Source organism: Pinus tabuliformis, chromosome 2_1, assembly GCF_031772625.1.
Source record: "Pinus tabuliformis cultivar Carrire ecotype Pingquan chromosome 2_1, CPIR1, whole genome shotgun sequence".
NCBI lineage: Eukaryota > Viridiplantae > Streptophyta > Pinopsida > Pinales > Pinaceae > Pinus > Pinus tabuliformis.
The window spans coordinates 590,338,524-590,351,326 of NC_142299.1; the positions used below are offsets into that span (position 1 = coordinate 590,338,524).

At 40.8% G+C, this 12,803-nt stretch overlaps 1 protein-coding gene across 1 annotated transcript; it reads right to left on the reverse strand.

The window, feature by feature from the left end:
• Positions 1-725: 725 nt before the first annotated feature.
• LOC149201844 (uncharacterized) lies at positions 726-6,325 on the reverse strand. Its single transcript, XM_089401384.1, has 3 exons — positions 4,839-6,325; positions 3,038-4,665; positions 726-2,797 (listed from the first exon to the last, which is right to left on the reverse strand). The coding sequence occupies exons 1-3, from the start codon at positions 6,323-6,325 to the stop codon at positions 726-728; spliced, it is 5,187 nt and encodes a 1,728-aa protein (XP_089257510.1).
• Positions 6,326-12,803: the final 6,478 nt, after the last annotated feature.

The following is a 12,803-nucleotide window of genomic DNA, read 5'->3' on the forward strand; positions in this document are numbered from 1 at the left end:
TAAGAAAATTACCTGCATAATCTGGAGTTCCACTTCCGGCCTGTGTATCTGCTAGAATCCCTCTACGGTTCCCTCCACAACAACCTCCCTCAGCTGTGAAAGACTTCTTCTCCTTGTACCCAATTCGTTTACAGCAGTCGCTACAGCCAGATCCACCAAGAACTTCAGCAGAGCCGATACCCAGAATAATTCTAAACATGAGGAGGCAAAGTAGCAGTTCGCTACAGCCTGGGCATCTATATAACCAAGCTTCTCTCCCTCGGTCTACTCCCACCATTAACATCGCCATCAAAACAGTTGCAGACGAATTCTTCTCAGCGCGTGTGGAGCCAACCCTCTGATGAATGCCGTAACTGATAACCCTTTCAACCTTCACTCCTGCCATACTTGAGTTCCCATCTGCCCACCTGGAGCGTCGTCCTTCACGGATGCTGGACATGTGCCTCCCCTGCTTCACTGTCCACCATCCCATCGTATTAAATAACATGTAGAGCACCCGCACCCGGGGGTGTAGCTTCTTCCTACACCATCTGGTTGCATTCCTGTAATTTATCCTTATTCAGAATTATGTTTGTTGGTCCTGTGAGTAAGGCTTGGTTGCTGTCGACCCCCACATTAGCTAGGAGATCGGCAACTTTGTTGCCATCCCTCTTGACATGACTGAATATTATTGCTCTATTGTTAAGAAGCTCAAGTTCAATTGCTTCTAATCTGGCTGCCAATCTCTAGCTCGTTGTAATCTTGCTGGCATGTGAGCCATTAAGGAGTTGTTGAACCATATTGATGAGAATCAAAGAATCTCCTTCTACCTCCAGGGGAAGGTAATTGTGTGTTCTGGCTAATTGGAGGCCTTGCCATAGGCCCTCCATTTCCGCAGAGTTATTGGTATCCCATCCAATGTTCCCAAAGTAGATCAGTTGAGGCTTCCCTGCATAATTTCTGAATATTCCACCATATCCTGCTTTTCCAGGGTTGCCCTTGGATGCTCCGTCAAAGTTGAGCTTGATAGAGGGCTTTAGAGGTGCATTCCAGGAATCTTTTTTTGTATTGTTGGTTCTTGAGGGAGCATTGTTTAGAGAGGCATTAGGGAGTTGTATATTCCAATTTTCCATAATAGTTCTCTCCCTGTCGTCTGAGGGGAGGTCCTCCTGATTCCAGGTGTGAGTTAGCAGAGATTCTTTGAGGTTTATGCATAGTCTGTTCCATATTTGTTCTAACGAAGAACTCTGGTCTTTGAAAATGCGCTTGTTCCTTTCTTTCCATATTCCCCAAACGAGCTGTCCTGGGATTATTTTCCATAAATAATTGAGAATTTCACTCTTGTAAGGTTTCTTTTGCCATTGACGCAGGGTATTGATGATATTCTCTGCCACTCTGCATTTTCTCTGACATCTGAAACTAATTTTTTCCCACAACTGATTGGCCATTGCGCAAGTGTAGAACAAGTGCTGCAATGTTTCCTCCTGGCTTTTGCAGTTGACACACATTGAGGGGCCATGATAATTTCTTCTCCTTAGCTTGTCCCAAGTTAGAATTCTCTGATGCCCTACTAGCCATAGAAATGTTGATACCTTAGGCCAGATACCTGCGTCCCATATTTTTCCCCAGATTAGATCGATGGGAGACTGGTTGGAGTTGATTAATTTATAGACTTCTGAGGTTGTGAAGGTACCTTTTGGCACGTACCCCCATCTTAGGATTTCGTTGCCTTCTGAATACCTGATGCATCGATTTTTGAGTTCACATTCCAATCTTTCCTTGAAGGAGCTATCCATGTTTCTTGGTAACCTGTCATTTGGTATCCATTGCCTGTATCCTTGCTCCTTCTCCTGGGTCCAGTAGTGTCTGATAGTTTGCCTCTGCTGCTCCTCCCCTATGCATGATGGTAAAGGATCTAGGATGCTGCTAAGCTTCGGCATTTGGTTCCAAGCATCCATCCAGAATCGTGCAGATTCGCCATCTCTTACTTCCCAGAAACTGTGTTGTTGTATTAACCTGTGATGCTGCTTGGCCGCATTCCATATGAGTGAGCCTTTTGCATTAGGTATAAGCCTGATTAGCTCCTTTTGTGGTCTATTATTTGCATATTTGGTTGTCCAGATGGTGGCCCATGGTTTGTCTGTGTTAGTGAGCCACTGCCACCATAGTTTGGCACACATTATCGCATTGCTTTGATTGGGGTCTCGTAGTCCAATGCCTCCCTTTTCTTTGGGCATGCATACAGTTGTCCAGTTTACCAGGGCCCATTTTCTGTTAGTGGCAGTGCTGCCCCATAGGAAGTTCCTTTGAAGATCCTTTATTCTTTTTAAAACCCATTTGGGCGCTGCTAGTATTGAAAACAGGTAGAGCGGCATAGCCTGGAGCACAGCCTTTATAAGCACCACCCTGCTAGCAATGTTTAGAGATCGATGAGTCCAGAGATTGAGACGAGAATCCAACTTCTCAATTAAGGTGCGCCATGAGGAATGTTTAATGGCTGAACATATGAGAGGGGCTCCTAGATATTTGGATGGAAGGGTGTCAATGGGGAAGTCCAGAATGCGGGCTATAGCTCTCTGCACTACAGGAGAGGTATGAAAGAAGTAGATTTGGGATTTGGCATTATTAACACATGTGCCCGAGGCGGCAGAGAAGTCATTGAGAATGGATTTGAAGAGGGAGGCTTCCTGAACTGAAGGGTAGCCAAAGAGCATGTTGTCATCAACAAACTGTTGATGAGTAATGGCTGGGGTGCCATGAATGGAAATCCCTTTAAGCTGATGGGAAACTTGCGCAGATTTGATATGTCTACCTAATCCTTCAGCCATTAGAACGAACAGAAAGGGGGAAAGAGGATCGCCCTGTCAGATTCCTCTAGAAGGACTGAAAGGTTTAGAGGGAATGCCATTCACAAGTATGGAGAAGAAAGTGGATGATATAAGACTCATGATCCATCTCACCCACATGGGCGAGAAGCCATAAGCATTTAACATCTTTTTCATGTAGGTCCAACTTATTTTATCAAATGCTTTTGAGAGGTCAAGCTTTAGAATCATACCTGCCTGTTTGTGATGCTTTAGGGAGTGAATGACTTCATGCGTAAGGATGATTCCATCGAGGATCTGCCTCCCTTCCACGTATCCAGACTGTTCCGGTGATATCAGCAAAGGCAGAAGAGGCTTTAGTCTGTTTGCTATTACTTTTGAAATGACCTTGTAGAGGACGTTGCACAGTGCTATAGGGCGGAACTTGTTCGGTGTGTTAGCGTTCTCCTCCTTTGGGATGAGCGCAATGAAGGTTGCGTTGAGAGAGGGTAAGAGCCAGTGAAGAGCTCTGGATTCCTCTACAACTTGCCAGACTTCCTCTTTTAAGATTTCCCAGAACTGATGATAGAAGGTGGTTGAAAAGCCATCAGGTCCTGGTGCTTTGCCTGCTTTGAGCTGGTGCATTGCTGCATCCACTTCCTGAGGGAGAATAGGACGTAGGAGGATCTCATTATGCTCCTCTGTAATGATTTTTGGGATTTTTTTTATTATCTTATCAATGGCTGGATTCCTATTTGTCTCAGGCTCTTTGTGCACTTGTTTGAAGTGTTGAAGAAATTCCTCCTCTATTTCTTCATGCTTTTCCAATCTTGCCCCTTCCTGATTCTGTATGAATGATATGTTATTGTGCATTCGTCTTTGGACAATGGTTCTATGGAAGAATTTGGTATTCCTTTCCCCCTCTTTTAACCATCTTATTCTGGACTTTTGCCTCCAAAGTATTTCCTCTTGCTTTCTCCTTTCTTCCAATTTTGAATTTATACGTTGCTCCTGTTCTAAGGTCCATGTAGTATGTCCCTTGGTGATAATTTGTTGCTGCAGTTCTTCCATTTCCTTGTTCAGATTTTGCTGCTCCTTGAAAATATTTCCAAATGTTTCATGATTCCATTTCTTAATTTGGGCTTTTAGGTATTTGAGTTTCTGTTGAAACTGATACATTTTGGATCCTTCCGGTGGGTAGAAAGTACTCCATTTTAATTTGACGAAGTCCTTGAATGCATGGTGTTGAAGCCAACATTCTTCAAAGCGAAAGGGTCGCTTGATTGAGTTACCGGGCCTCTGCCATTGGAGTGAGATGGGCCAGTGGTCAGATCCTGAGTAGGGTAAAATGGCAGTTGCTATATCCCCTCCTAGATGAACCGAATTGTCTGAGATTAAAAATCTGTCTAGCTTTGAGGCGATCTGATATTTTCCTGCTCTGCGATTGCTCCATGTGTGTGTGCCATTGCAGAATTGTAAGTCTATAAGAGAGTTGTTTTGTATAAAATCTTTGAAGTGGGCATTCTCCTGATCTAGCCTTACTCTTCCTCCTCGTTTTTCCTCGAGCTTGGTGATCATATTGAAATCCCCGCCTATGATCCATAGAGGGTGCGTTCTGCTTAAGCTTAGTGCCTCGATTGTGTTGAGGAGGGCTATTTTGTTTCCAGCTTCCTGAGGAAAGTAAACATTAGTTAGGTTGCCATGAATGTTGGTTCCTGTGATGTGAAATGTAGCTTGAATGATATTGTGGGAGGCATGAAAGTCATGGAGAAGGATCAGTTTTGGGTTCCACACTATAGCTAGTCCCCCTGATGCTCCTTCTGCGTCCACTGCTACTGATTGGCATCCTGGCCAAGCTCTGGAGAGGATGCTCCCTAGCGTGCTGCTATTGCATTTAGTTTCCTGAAGAAAACACATTTGCGGTTTCTCCAATTTTATCATGTTTTTTAGAGATCTGAGTTTCCCTGGGCTATTGAGCCCTCGTAAATTCCATGAAGTTAGCTTCATTGTTCACTATTGAGGGAAGATTTGTAGTACTTCGTCAATTTTGCATACCTTCCTGAATCCACCAGGATTTTCCCCACTTCAATGGTTCTCTGTAATTCCGTTCTTCTTCCCCTCTTTTTGAAGTCTTTTGGGGGAAGGCTACCATCCCATGAACTGCTTGGTTGGATTCCTAGTTGCTTCTGCTGATATACCTTCGAGAGAACTACTTCCAGTTTATTGAGCTGCATCTCTGGGATTTGATCATATTTTTTTTTTTTGCAGGCCTGCTCGAGTTCAAGTAAGTCCAATCCTTCCATGTCAAAGTTTTCAGGTTCTTCCTCCATTATTTGCGGTTGACTTCTTTTATCATCTTTTTCTTCATAGATGATAAGATGTTTCACAGATCTATCAACTTCCATGTCGTTTGTTTTCCCTGCGTTCTCAGTTTGGGTATCCATGGGTGAAGCATTTTTGTCAGCGGAGAAGGTTGATATAGGGGCAGAGCTGGAGGGGATGTTCAGATCTGACTTGGAGAGCGGAGATGAGTTTGGCTTAGAGCTTGAGGGTGGATCTTCTGGGATTTGAGTCAGAATCTTAAAACTATTGCTTGTGGAGGGAAAAGATGCAGGATCTTGCTGAAGCTTCCTGCCTGGAGCAGGTTTTTTGTGGGCTCTTTTCCGGTTTTGAACTTTGGTAAAGCCCTCATGGGCTGTGGAGTCAGAGGGATCAGAAGTAGGGGTTTTGTTATTTTGAGGGCAATCCCTAAATAAATGTCCCAGAGCATGGCATTTACGACATCGAAACGGAACATGTTCATAATCTAGAGGTTGAATCCATTCATAGTCGTCATGGGAGAGACTTACCGAATCCGGAAGCGCTTTGTCTAGTCGCATGAAGACACAGATGCGTGCATATGAAGTGTATCTTCTCAGCTTTGTTTCTTCTGCTGCTTTTATATATTCCCCCAGCCCATTTCCGATGTCCTTGAGTATTCCTTCATCCCAATATTCCTCCGGAAGAGAATACATTCTGATCCAGACAGGGGCCCAGGTGAGGTCTTCCTTGTCCGGATTGAATCTTGCTATCCATTCTCTCAGGTACAAGCCTGCTGAGTTGAAGAAGTATGGGCCTTGATCTAAGATTCTGAACTTGTCTTCTAGGCAGAAGAATATGACTGTAAAAAAACCCTTCGGTCCTAACTGTAAGGTAATGTCACCTTTGGGTTTCCATTTTGCTGAGATCCATCCATGCAGCGCTTTTTCTGTTGGCCACATTCCTATAAACTTTCCTATGAGTGCATGATCTGTCATGTACTGTATTCTCTCATTGATTTTCTGACTTGGCAGTTCTATCTTGGGTCTTTCCTCTGCTATTGGCTTGCAGGTTTTTGAGGTGACCTTGGATTGTTCCTCTGTCTGATCTTTTCCTTCTGGTGCTGCTCCAATCTTGTCAGTCGGTGTTGTTGTTTCTTTCAGTTTATTCTGCTGTTGTATCGTTTCCTGGCCTGCGCGGATTGATCCAAAGATTAGGGTATCCTCTGTTCTTGACAGCGTCATTTTTGTCAGTGGGGAGGGCTTTGAGGCCCCCCCCTGGGGAGGGTCCATGTGCGCCAAGGATCCCCTAAAGGACTGTGTCAGACGCTGATGCCTGAACCTTGCAGTCTGCAACTCTTGTCCTTATCTCAATGGCGTCGAGGGTCTGCTTCGAACCCTAATCGCAGAGCGCTCATCCGAATCCCCTTCTGTTGCTTGTTGCATCTTGAATAAAAAACTTTTTAGTTTCTTTAAACTTAGAAGTTATGTGTAATATGCATTTCCTTTCTTTCTTTCCATCCTAAAAAAAACTTTCTACAATAGTTTCATCTGAGGTCCCATATATTTTTTTTTTCTTCTAAGTTTACGAAACCACTGGGTCTACATATTAAAATAACAAGGGATTTAACATAGCATTAAACCACCCTCTAGTGGAGGTCAAGGATAACACTACTTGATCCTTTTAGCGAAGAACCTCATCCTTACAAGAGTAGTCCTCTGAGCAATCATGGTATGATCTTAATCTATTAATGAGTTAGAACCCAAAGCGGTGGGAGAACTATTCATGATGGGATTCTTCAATCCAATCTGGTATGGGTAGACAGAGGTATAAAAGGGTGCCCTCATCGTCGAATTAGCATGATAAGGCATCGACCACTACATTGTCACACCACTTCTTGTAAATTATCTCACAATCATATCCCAATATTTTTGCGAGCCATTTATTCTATTGTGGTGATGATAAATTTTCTCAAGGAAATATTTTAGGCTATGATGGTCAGTGTGGATTTAGAAATGATGCCCCAATAAGTATGGTCATCAAGTGTCTACTGCAAGTTAGATGGCCATGATTTCTTTCTCATATGTACATTGACCCAAATTCTTTCCGCTGAGTTTTGGACTCTTAAAAGCTAATGATCTACCTTCCTGCTTTAATACTACACCAATGCCCATTCTTGAAGCATCACATTCAATCATAAAAGGTTTCGTAAAGTTTGGTAGGGAGAATACTAAAGTGGAGCACATTGCCTATTTGATAGCCAAAAAGTCCTACTGAGTTGCGTCTTTCCAAATAAATGGACTTTTCTTTTGAATATTAGTTAGGGGTCAGGAAATGGATCCATAATTGCGGAAAAAAATTATGTTAGTAGCCTATGAGACCCAAGAATCCCCCCAAAGTCTTCAAGGTTTTGGGTTCGGGACACTCTTGTATTGCCTGAATCTTTTTTGGATCAACACTCACTCCTTTAGGGCCCAGAATGTGTCCCAAATACTCTAGTTCTTCCATGCCAAAGGAATGCTTGGATAGTTTCACAAACATTTTATGATCTTGTTGTAGTTGCAATACCTAGTCAATGCGTTGAGAATGATAATGCCATCAAAAAAGACCAGGACAAATTTTACGCGACAAGATTTCAAAAGGTTGTTCATGAGGCTATGAAAAGTGGATGGGTCATTACAACAACCAAATGTAATGACCAAGAATTCATAATGGTTTTTATGAGTTTAGAAGGTTGTCTTGGGAATTTCAACTTCCTTCATCCGTATTTGGTGATAGCTTGATTAGAGGTGTAACTTGGTAAAATTTTTGGCACCATGCAATTCATCAAGTAGATAATCAACTACTAGGATAGGAAATTTATCCTTGATAGTGAGCTTTTTAGGGGAATTAAATTCTATACACATGGGCCAACCACTATCTTTCTTTAGAACCATGACCACCAGAGATGAATAAGGGCTAGTACTGGCAGTAATAACACTAGCTTTAAGGATTTCCTTGATTATTTTTTTAAACTTTTGGTTAAAAGGATATTGATGGGTGAGGAAATTTCATGGCTTGGTACCTAGGATCAAAGGGATGTTATGATCATGTTCACCCCCCGAGTGTGGGAAATCCTTAGGTGGAAATCTAATACCTGTTACATATCAGGATGAATGGGAGGAGGAGTGGATTCAATGGCATGATGAATTACATTGTGTTACTATCACATGATGGTCCTTTTTTGAAATCGTCTCCATTTGATGCGAGCTAATGATAGTAGGTGTACATACCTGGAGTGCCCGTAGTGTATGAGTGTGTTGATTCTACTTAAAGCTCATATATAAATCCTTGAATTCCATTGTCATAGGGCTCACTGTGTAGATCCATTCAACACCAAGGACAATGTCACAACTACCCATTTCAATGGCAAACATTTGGGCTTTGACGTGATAATCCCCCATTTGAATCTTAATACTTACATTGTGGCATTCACATTTCATGGTCGCCCATCAATAGTAAGGACCTGGAAATTAGATACCGCCCTTAAAACACAATGAAATGCTTCTGCTACTCTTTTGTGGACAAAGTTATGCATGCTGTCACTATCAATCAACACCACTACTCGTGAATGTTTAATAAAACTTGGGATTTTGATAGTCAGGGGAGAAGAAATTTTGGCCAGGGCATGGATTGAAATAAAAGGCTCCTCTAGCATAGCTGAAGTATTAGTGTCTAGTGTTTTTAGGGATTCACCCTCTTCCTTCTCAATCACTTCAATGGATGTATCTTCATCAGTGGAGCGATTTTCAGTAGCATCAATTTGAAACAATTTTGGTTCCTTGCATTTATGTCCCAAGGATTTTTTGTCATCATAATAGTAACAAAGTTCTTGTTTCCTTCTTTCATCCATTTCTCCTGGCAACACTTTTTGAACCTTAAGTGTTTTGGCGGGGCCTGTAGTCAAGGTGGGATGTGCCAGTGCGACTAAATTTGGATGATTGGATTTGGCATTTAAGGTTACTTCTACCTCTATGGTCTTGTTGCATGGTCTCAACTAAGTAGGTGGGTGATGTGTTCTGACATGGGCTTCGATGGATTCCTTTAAGCCACTGATGAAACGTTCCAAGAAGATATCTCCTAGCTCGTCAATACAGATGGCCAATTGTTCAAAGGCTGCAATGTAGTCTCGTACAATAACCATTTTCTTGAGCTTAGTGGGATGATCGACAAAGTGAGATTCACGATCAAAGTGGTCACAAATGGCCTTTCAAAACATGTTCCAAGTTGGCCTCCTTGGATAGAATTTATGATGTCACTACCACCACTACCATTTCTCTTGGTACAAGTAAAGATCTCCCACATGAGTTTAGTCTCATCTTCATAGATATTGTTAAGGTAGAAATATTTTTCCATTTCTGCAACCGATATTGTCGAGTTAGAAACATCAAATTTGTAGATGTCTAGCTTAGGTGTCTAGTGACTCAAATATTGGTGACCCCCATGGAAATGAATGTGATGGCCATATTCTCCTTCTACATTTGCATCAACACTATGTTCTTCCCTTATGGGTCTGCGAGGCATCTGCACAGTAGACAAGGCATCTTTGAGTTTGACAATGGATGCTTGGAAGCTATGAAATTTTTTCTTGAGGGCTTCGACTCTCTTCATTTCCTTCTTTGTAGCCATAACTTGAGACTTGGTACTGTACATACATTAGCTCTAGTAAAATTTTGAATTTACTTAAGAGTAGTATGGTTGGAAAGAGGAAAGCTCAGGATTCTAGTGATGTGGGTCACTTGAAGCCACGTCGAGAAAAAAATTGGACCGCATGAAAATCGGGTGCTTATAGGTGAATGGTACCACTCTGATCAACTCGTTGTCTAGAATATTATGAGCTAGGTCTCTTACAAGCATCCTGTGATGGCTCCAGATTGTTTTTCTTTTACTCTTAAAATATTTTTACTCCCAGGTGATCAATATTGTGGTGGCCAAAATCCAAAATGCTTGATACTACCAAATATCTTGCGAAAATCTAGCCTAGACTACAGTAACCAAAACCACAATTTCTTAACATTGCAAAATGTGTTGTGACAATGAGATCTCGAATATGGTGGCCAAAACCGTCACAATGAAAAGAGTCTTACCTATGCTGTAAAAACCCCAATTGTTGACTCTAATCAGTACTATGGTGGCAGAACCCAAACTTATGGATATGATCTATATAGTGGTAGCTGAACCCCAACTGTTGGATCTGATATGGACAAAATGTAGGGGGAAATCTTCAGATAGCTGAGGGGGCTATGGTCACAAAGGAATGTTAGGTCCTACAGATCACAATATACACATGGGTCCAATAATAGTAATTTACCCAATCTTTAAGAGCACTAACTAAGGAGGATAGACCGTACCCTTCGTCGTACTACCTAACTACCCTATTGTATATGCGAGTAATATCCCCGAGTCTTGTTCTCAATGTACTATAGAAAAAATATGGCTGACAAGTTATCTAATGTTAGGTTTCAGGTTAGGTGGGCTTTTGATATACCTAAGGGTACGCAAAAGTGCAGTTTGTGTACAGTTTTGTCTAATGTGTTACGACTTGAAGGGGTACGCACAGGGGTTACAAGGGAGTCCAACAAGTGTCACCACCTCTTTTAGTTCCTTCATGCATGCCTCCCCAAATCCATAGGTTTATGCACTAAATGATAGATCCCATGGTTTAAAGGTGTCATAATAGATCTCTAGCCTAAAATATTTTCTGTGAAAATTGGAGGTACAACTGGCCCTTAAAAGTGCTTTGATACCACTCGTTATGCAGTTGACCAACCAGAATAACAGAATTCCAGAAATACTAAATAGTATTGCCAAAATATAGAAATATCACTCAAATTGAGACATGCTACAAATATATTTTATTTTTTGGATGTATATTACAATGTTCACTTTCCTCTTTAAGGGGCAAACCTCTAATAGATAAGAGATCAATTACAATAAGACTTGATAATTCTTCGCTTGCTATCTAAGACTATTTATAGCTTTATGAAATCCAAAACCCTAAATACTAGTGGTCCCTTGCATAATATGTGTTAACCACTTTATTTATTATCTATGACTCATTTATAATTACTTGTGGTCTATTTTCTATAATGTGGGTACACAACTTAAAATTATTATTAAGGTAGATAACCGCTTACGGGCTTTATTGACTCAACTAACTATGAATCTATTTATGAATCTTGGGCTTATTACATAAATAAAGCAGTTAGGGTTAGACCGTAATAGAGAAAAAATTCATCATTTATTTGAAAATTTTGAAACAAATATTTTCGCCTCTTTCTCTTCTCAATTTGATTCTTTGCGGTCGAAATAGAAGAAATATGATGTTGAAAAGGCATTGTCAATATTCTGCTACAACTATAGGAAAAAACAACCCCTCTAAGAGTGTTTTCTCAACAATGTGGAAGTTTGTGATATTTGTGAGTAGATAAATTCAACAACGGATTAACCACCCTACCAGGGCCAAAAAAAGTATTCAAAGAATCATGTGAGGAGATTATGTCAACCTATTTTGTTGGCTCCAAGAGGCCATGGAAAACCCAACCAATGGGTAAAACTTCAGAACCATTATTATCTTTGGATACATGGACTAGCATGTATAAATATTAACAGGTTTCATAGAAAATATAGTATCCCATAATCTTGTGGTGGTTTCCTATCCCTCCTTTAATCATATACCCCACATCATGGTTACAATGGTCCTCTTCTAAGAGGTAGTCATTACCATAGCTATATGGATGGGAAGAAGCCATATCCATATGGAATTTCCCTATTCCAACATAGATGTCTATACAATAGAAAAAACTATAACTCGCATCCAATACACCACCAAGTAATCTTGCCCTACGACACAAGGTAGTTATGTAGCCCAACCGAAATAAAAACAATAAGCAGATAAAGCAGATTGAAGATCATAGCTTTCCCAGTTATTTCATATCCCTTATTGAATGTAATGATATACACTTGATATTGGGCATAGTATTGTATTCAAGAACTTCCCCTATCATTATAGAACATAAAGAAGAGAACTCACCTTAGAAATAAGTTTCAAATTAAGAAACATTAGAGGAACAACATGTTAAAATTATTGTGATTGGTGATGTTATTACCATTGATAAAACCCATGCTAAAATACTTGTATGATGGAACCCTTGTAGTATAAAATGTTGCTATTATTGTTGGAACTACTATGAATCTACCTTACCTAGAGAAAATGGCGATAGCTAAGATCGGTCCACAATCTAAATCTTATATTGCAAAGGAGTTGAAAAATATATGCATGAGAACTCCATTGTTGCAAGTGATTAAACGAATTTTGTGAAAAGATAGTGAGGGAACTTTGTCCTTAAATTACTTGTAGGAAATCCCAAGAACCTCCCATTGTTCAAGTGGTAGGAAAGCTATTATAATTAATTGATGGTAAAATACCACCTACCAAATACGATGACCTTGGGAATCCAATAAAGATTGTCCATATTGGAAAAAAAACCATCCCAAATTTGTTAGTAAGTGTGGGTGTTGTGATGAATGTGATAACCAAATAAAACCTCAAGCTTGTTGGATTGACCTATCTAAGGCCAAACCCCACCATGCTTGAGCTAGTTGATTAATTGAAAATGTTAGAAGAAGGAATCCCAGAGGATGTTTTCACTTCCCTATACTCCTTGGAGTATCCAACTGACT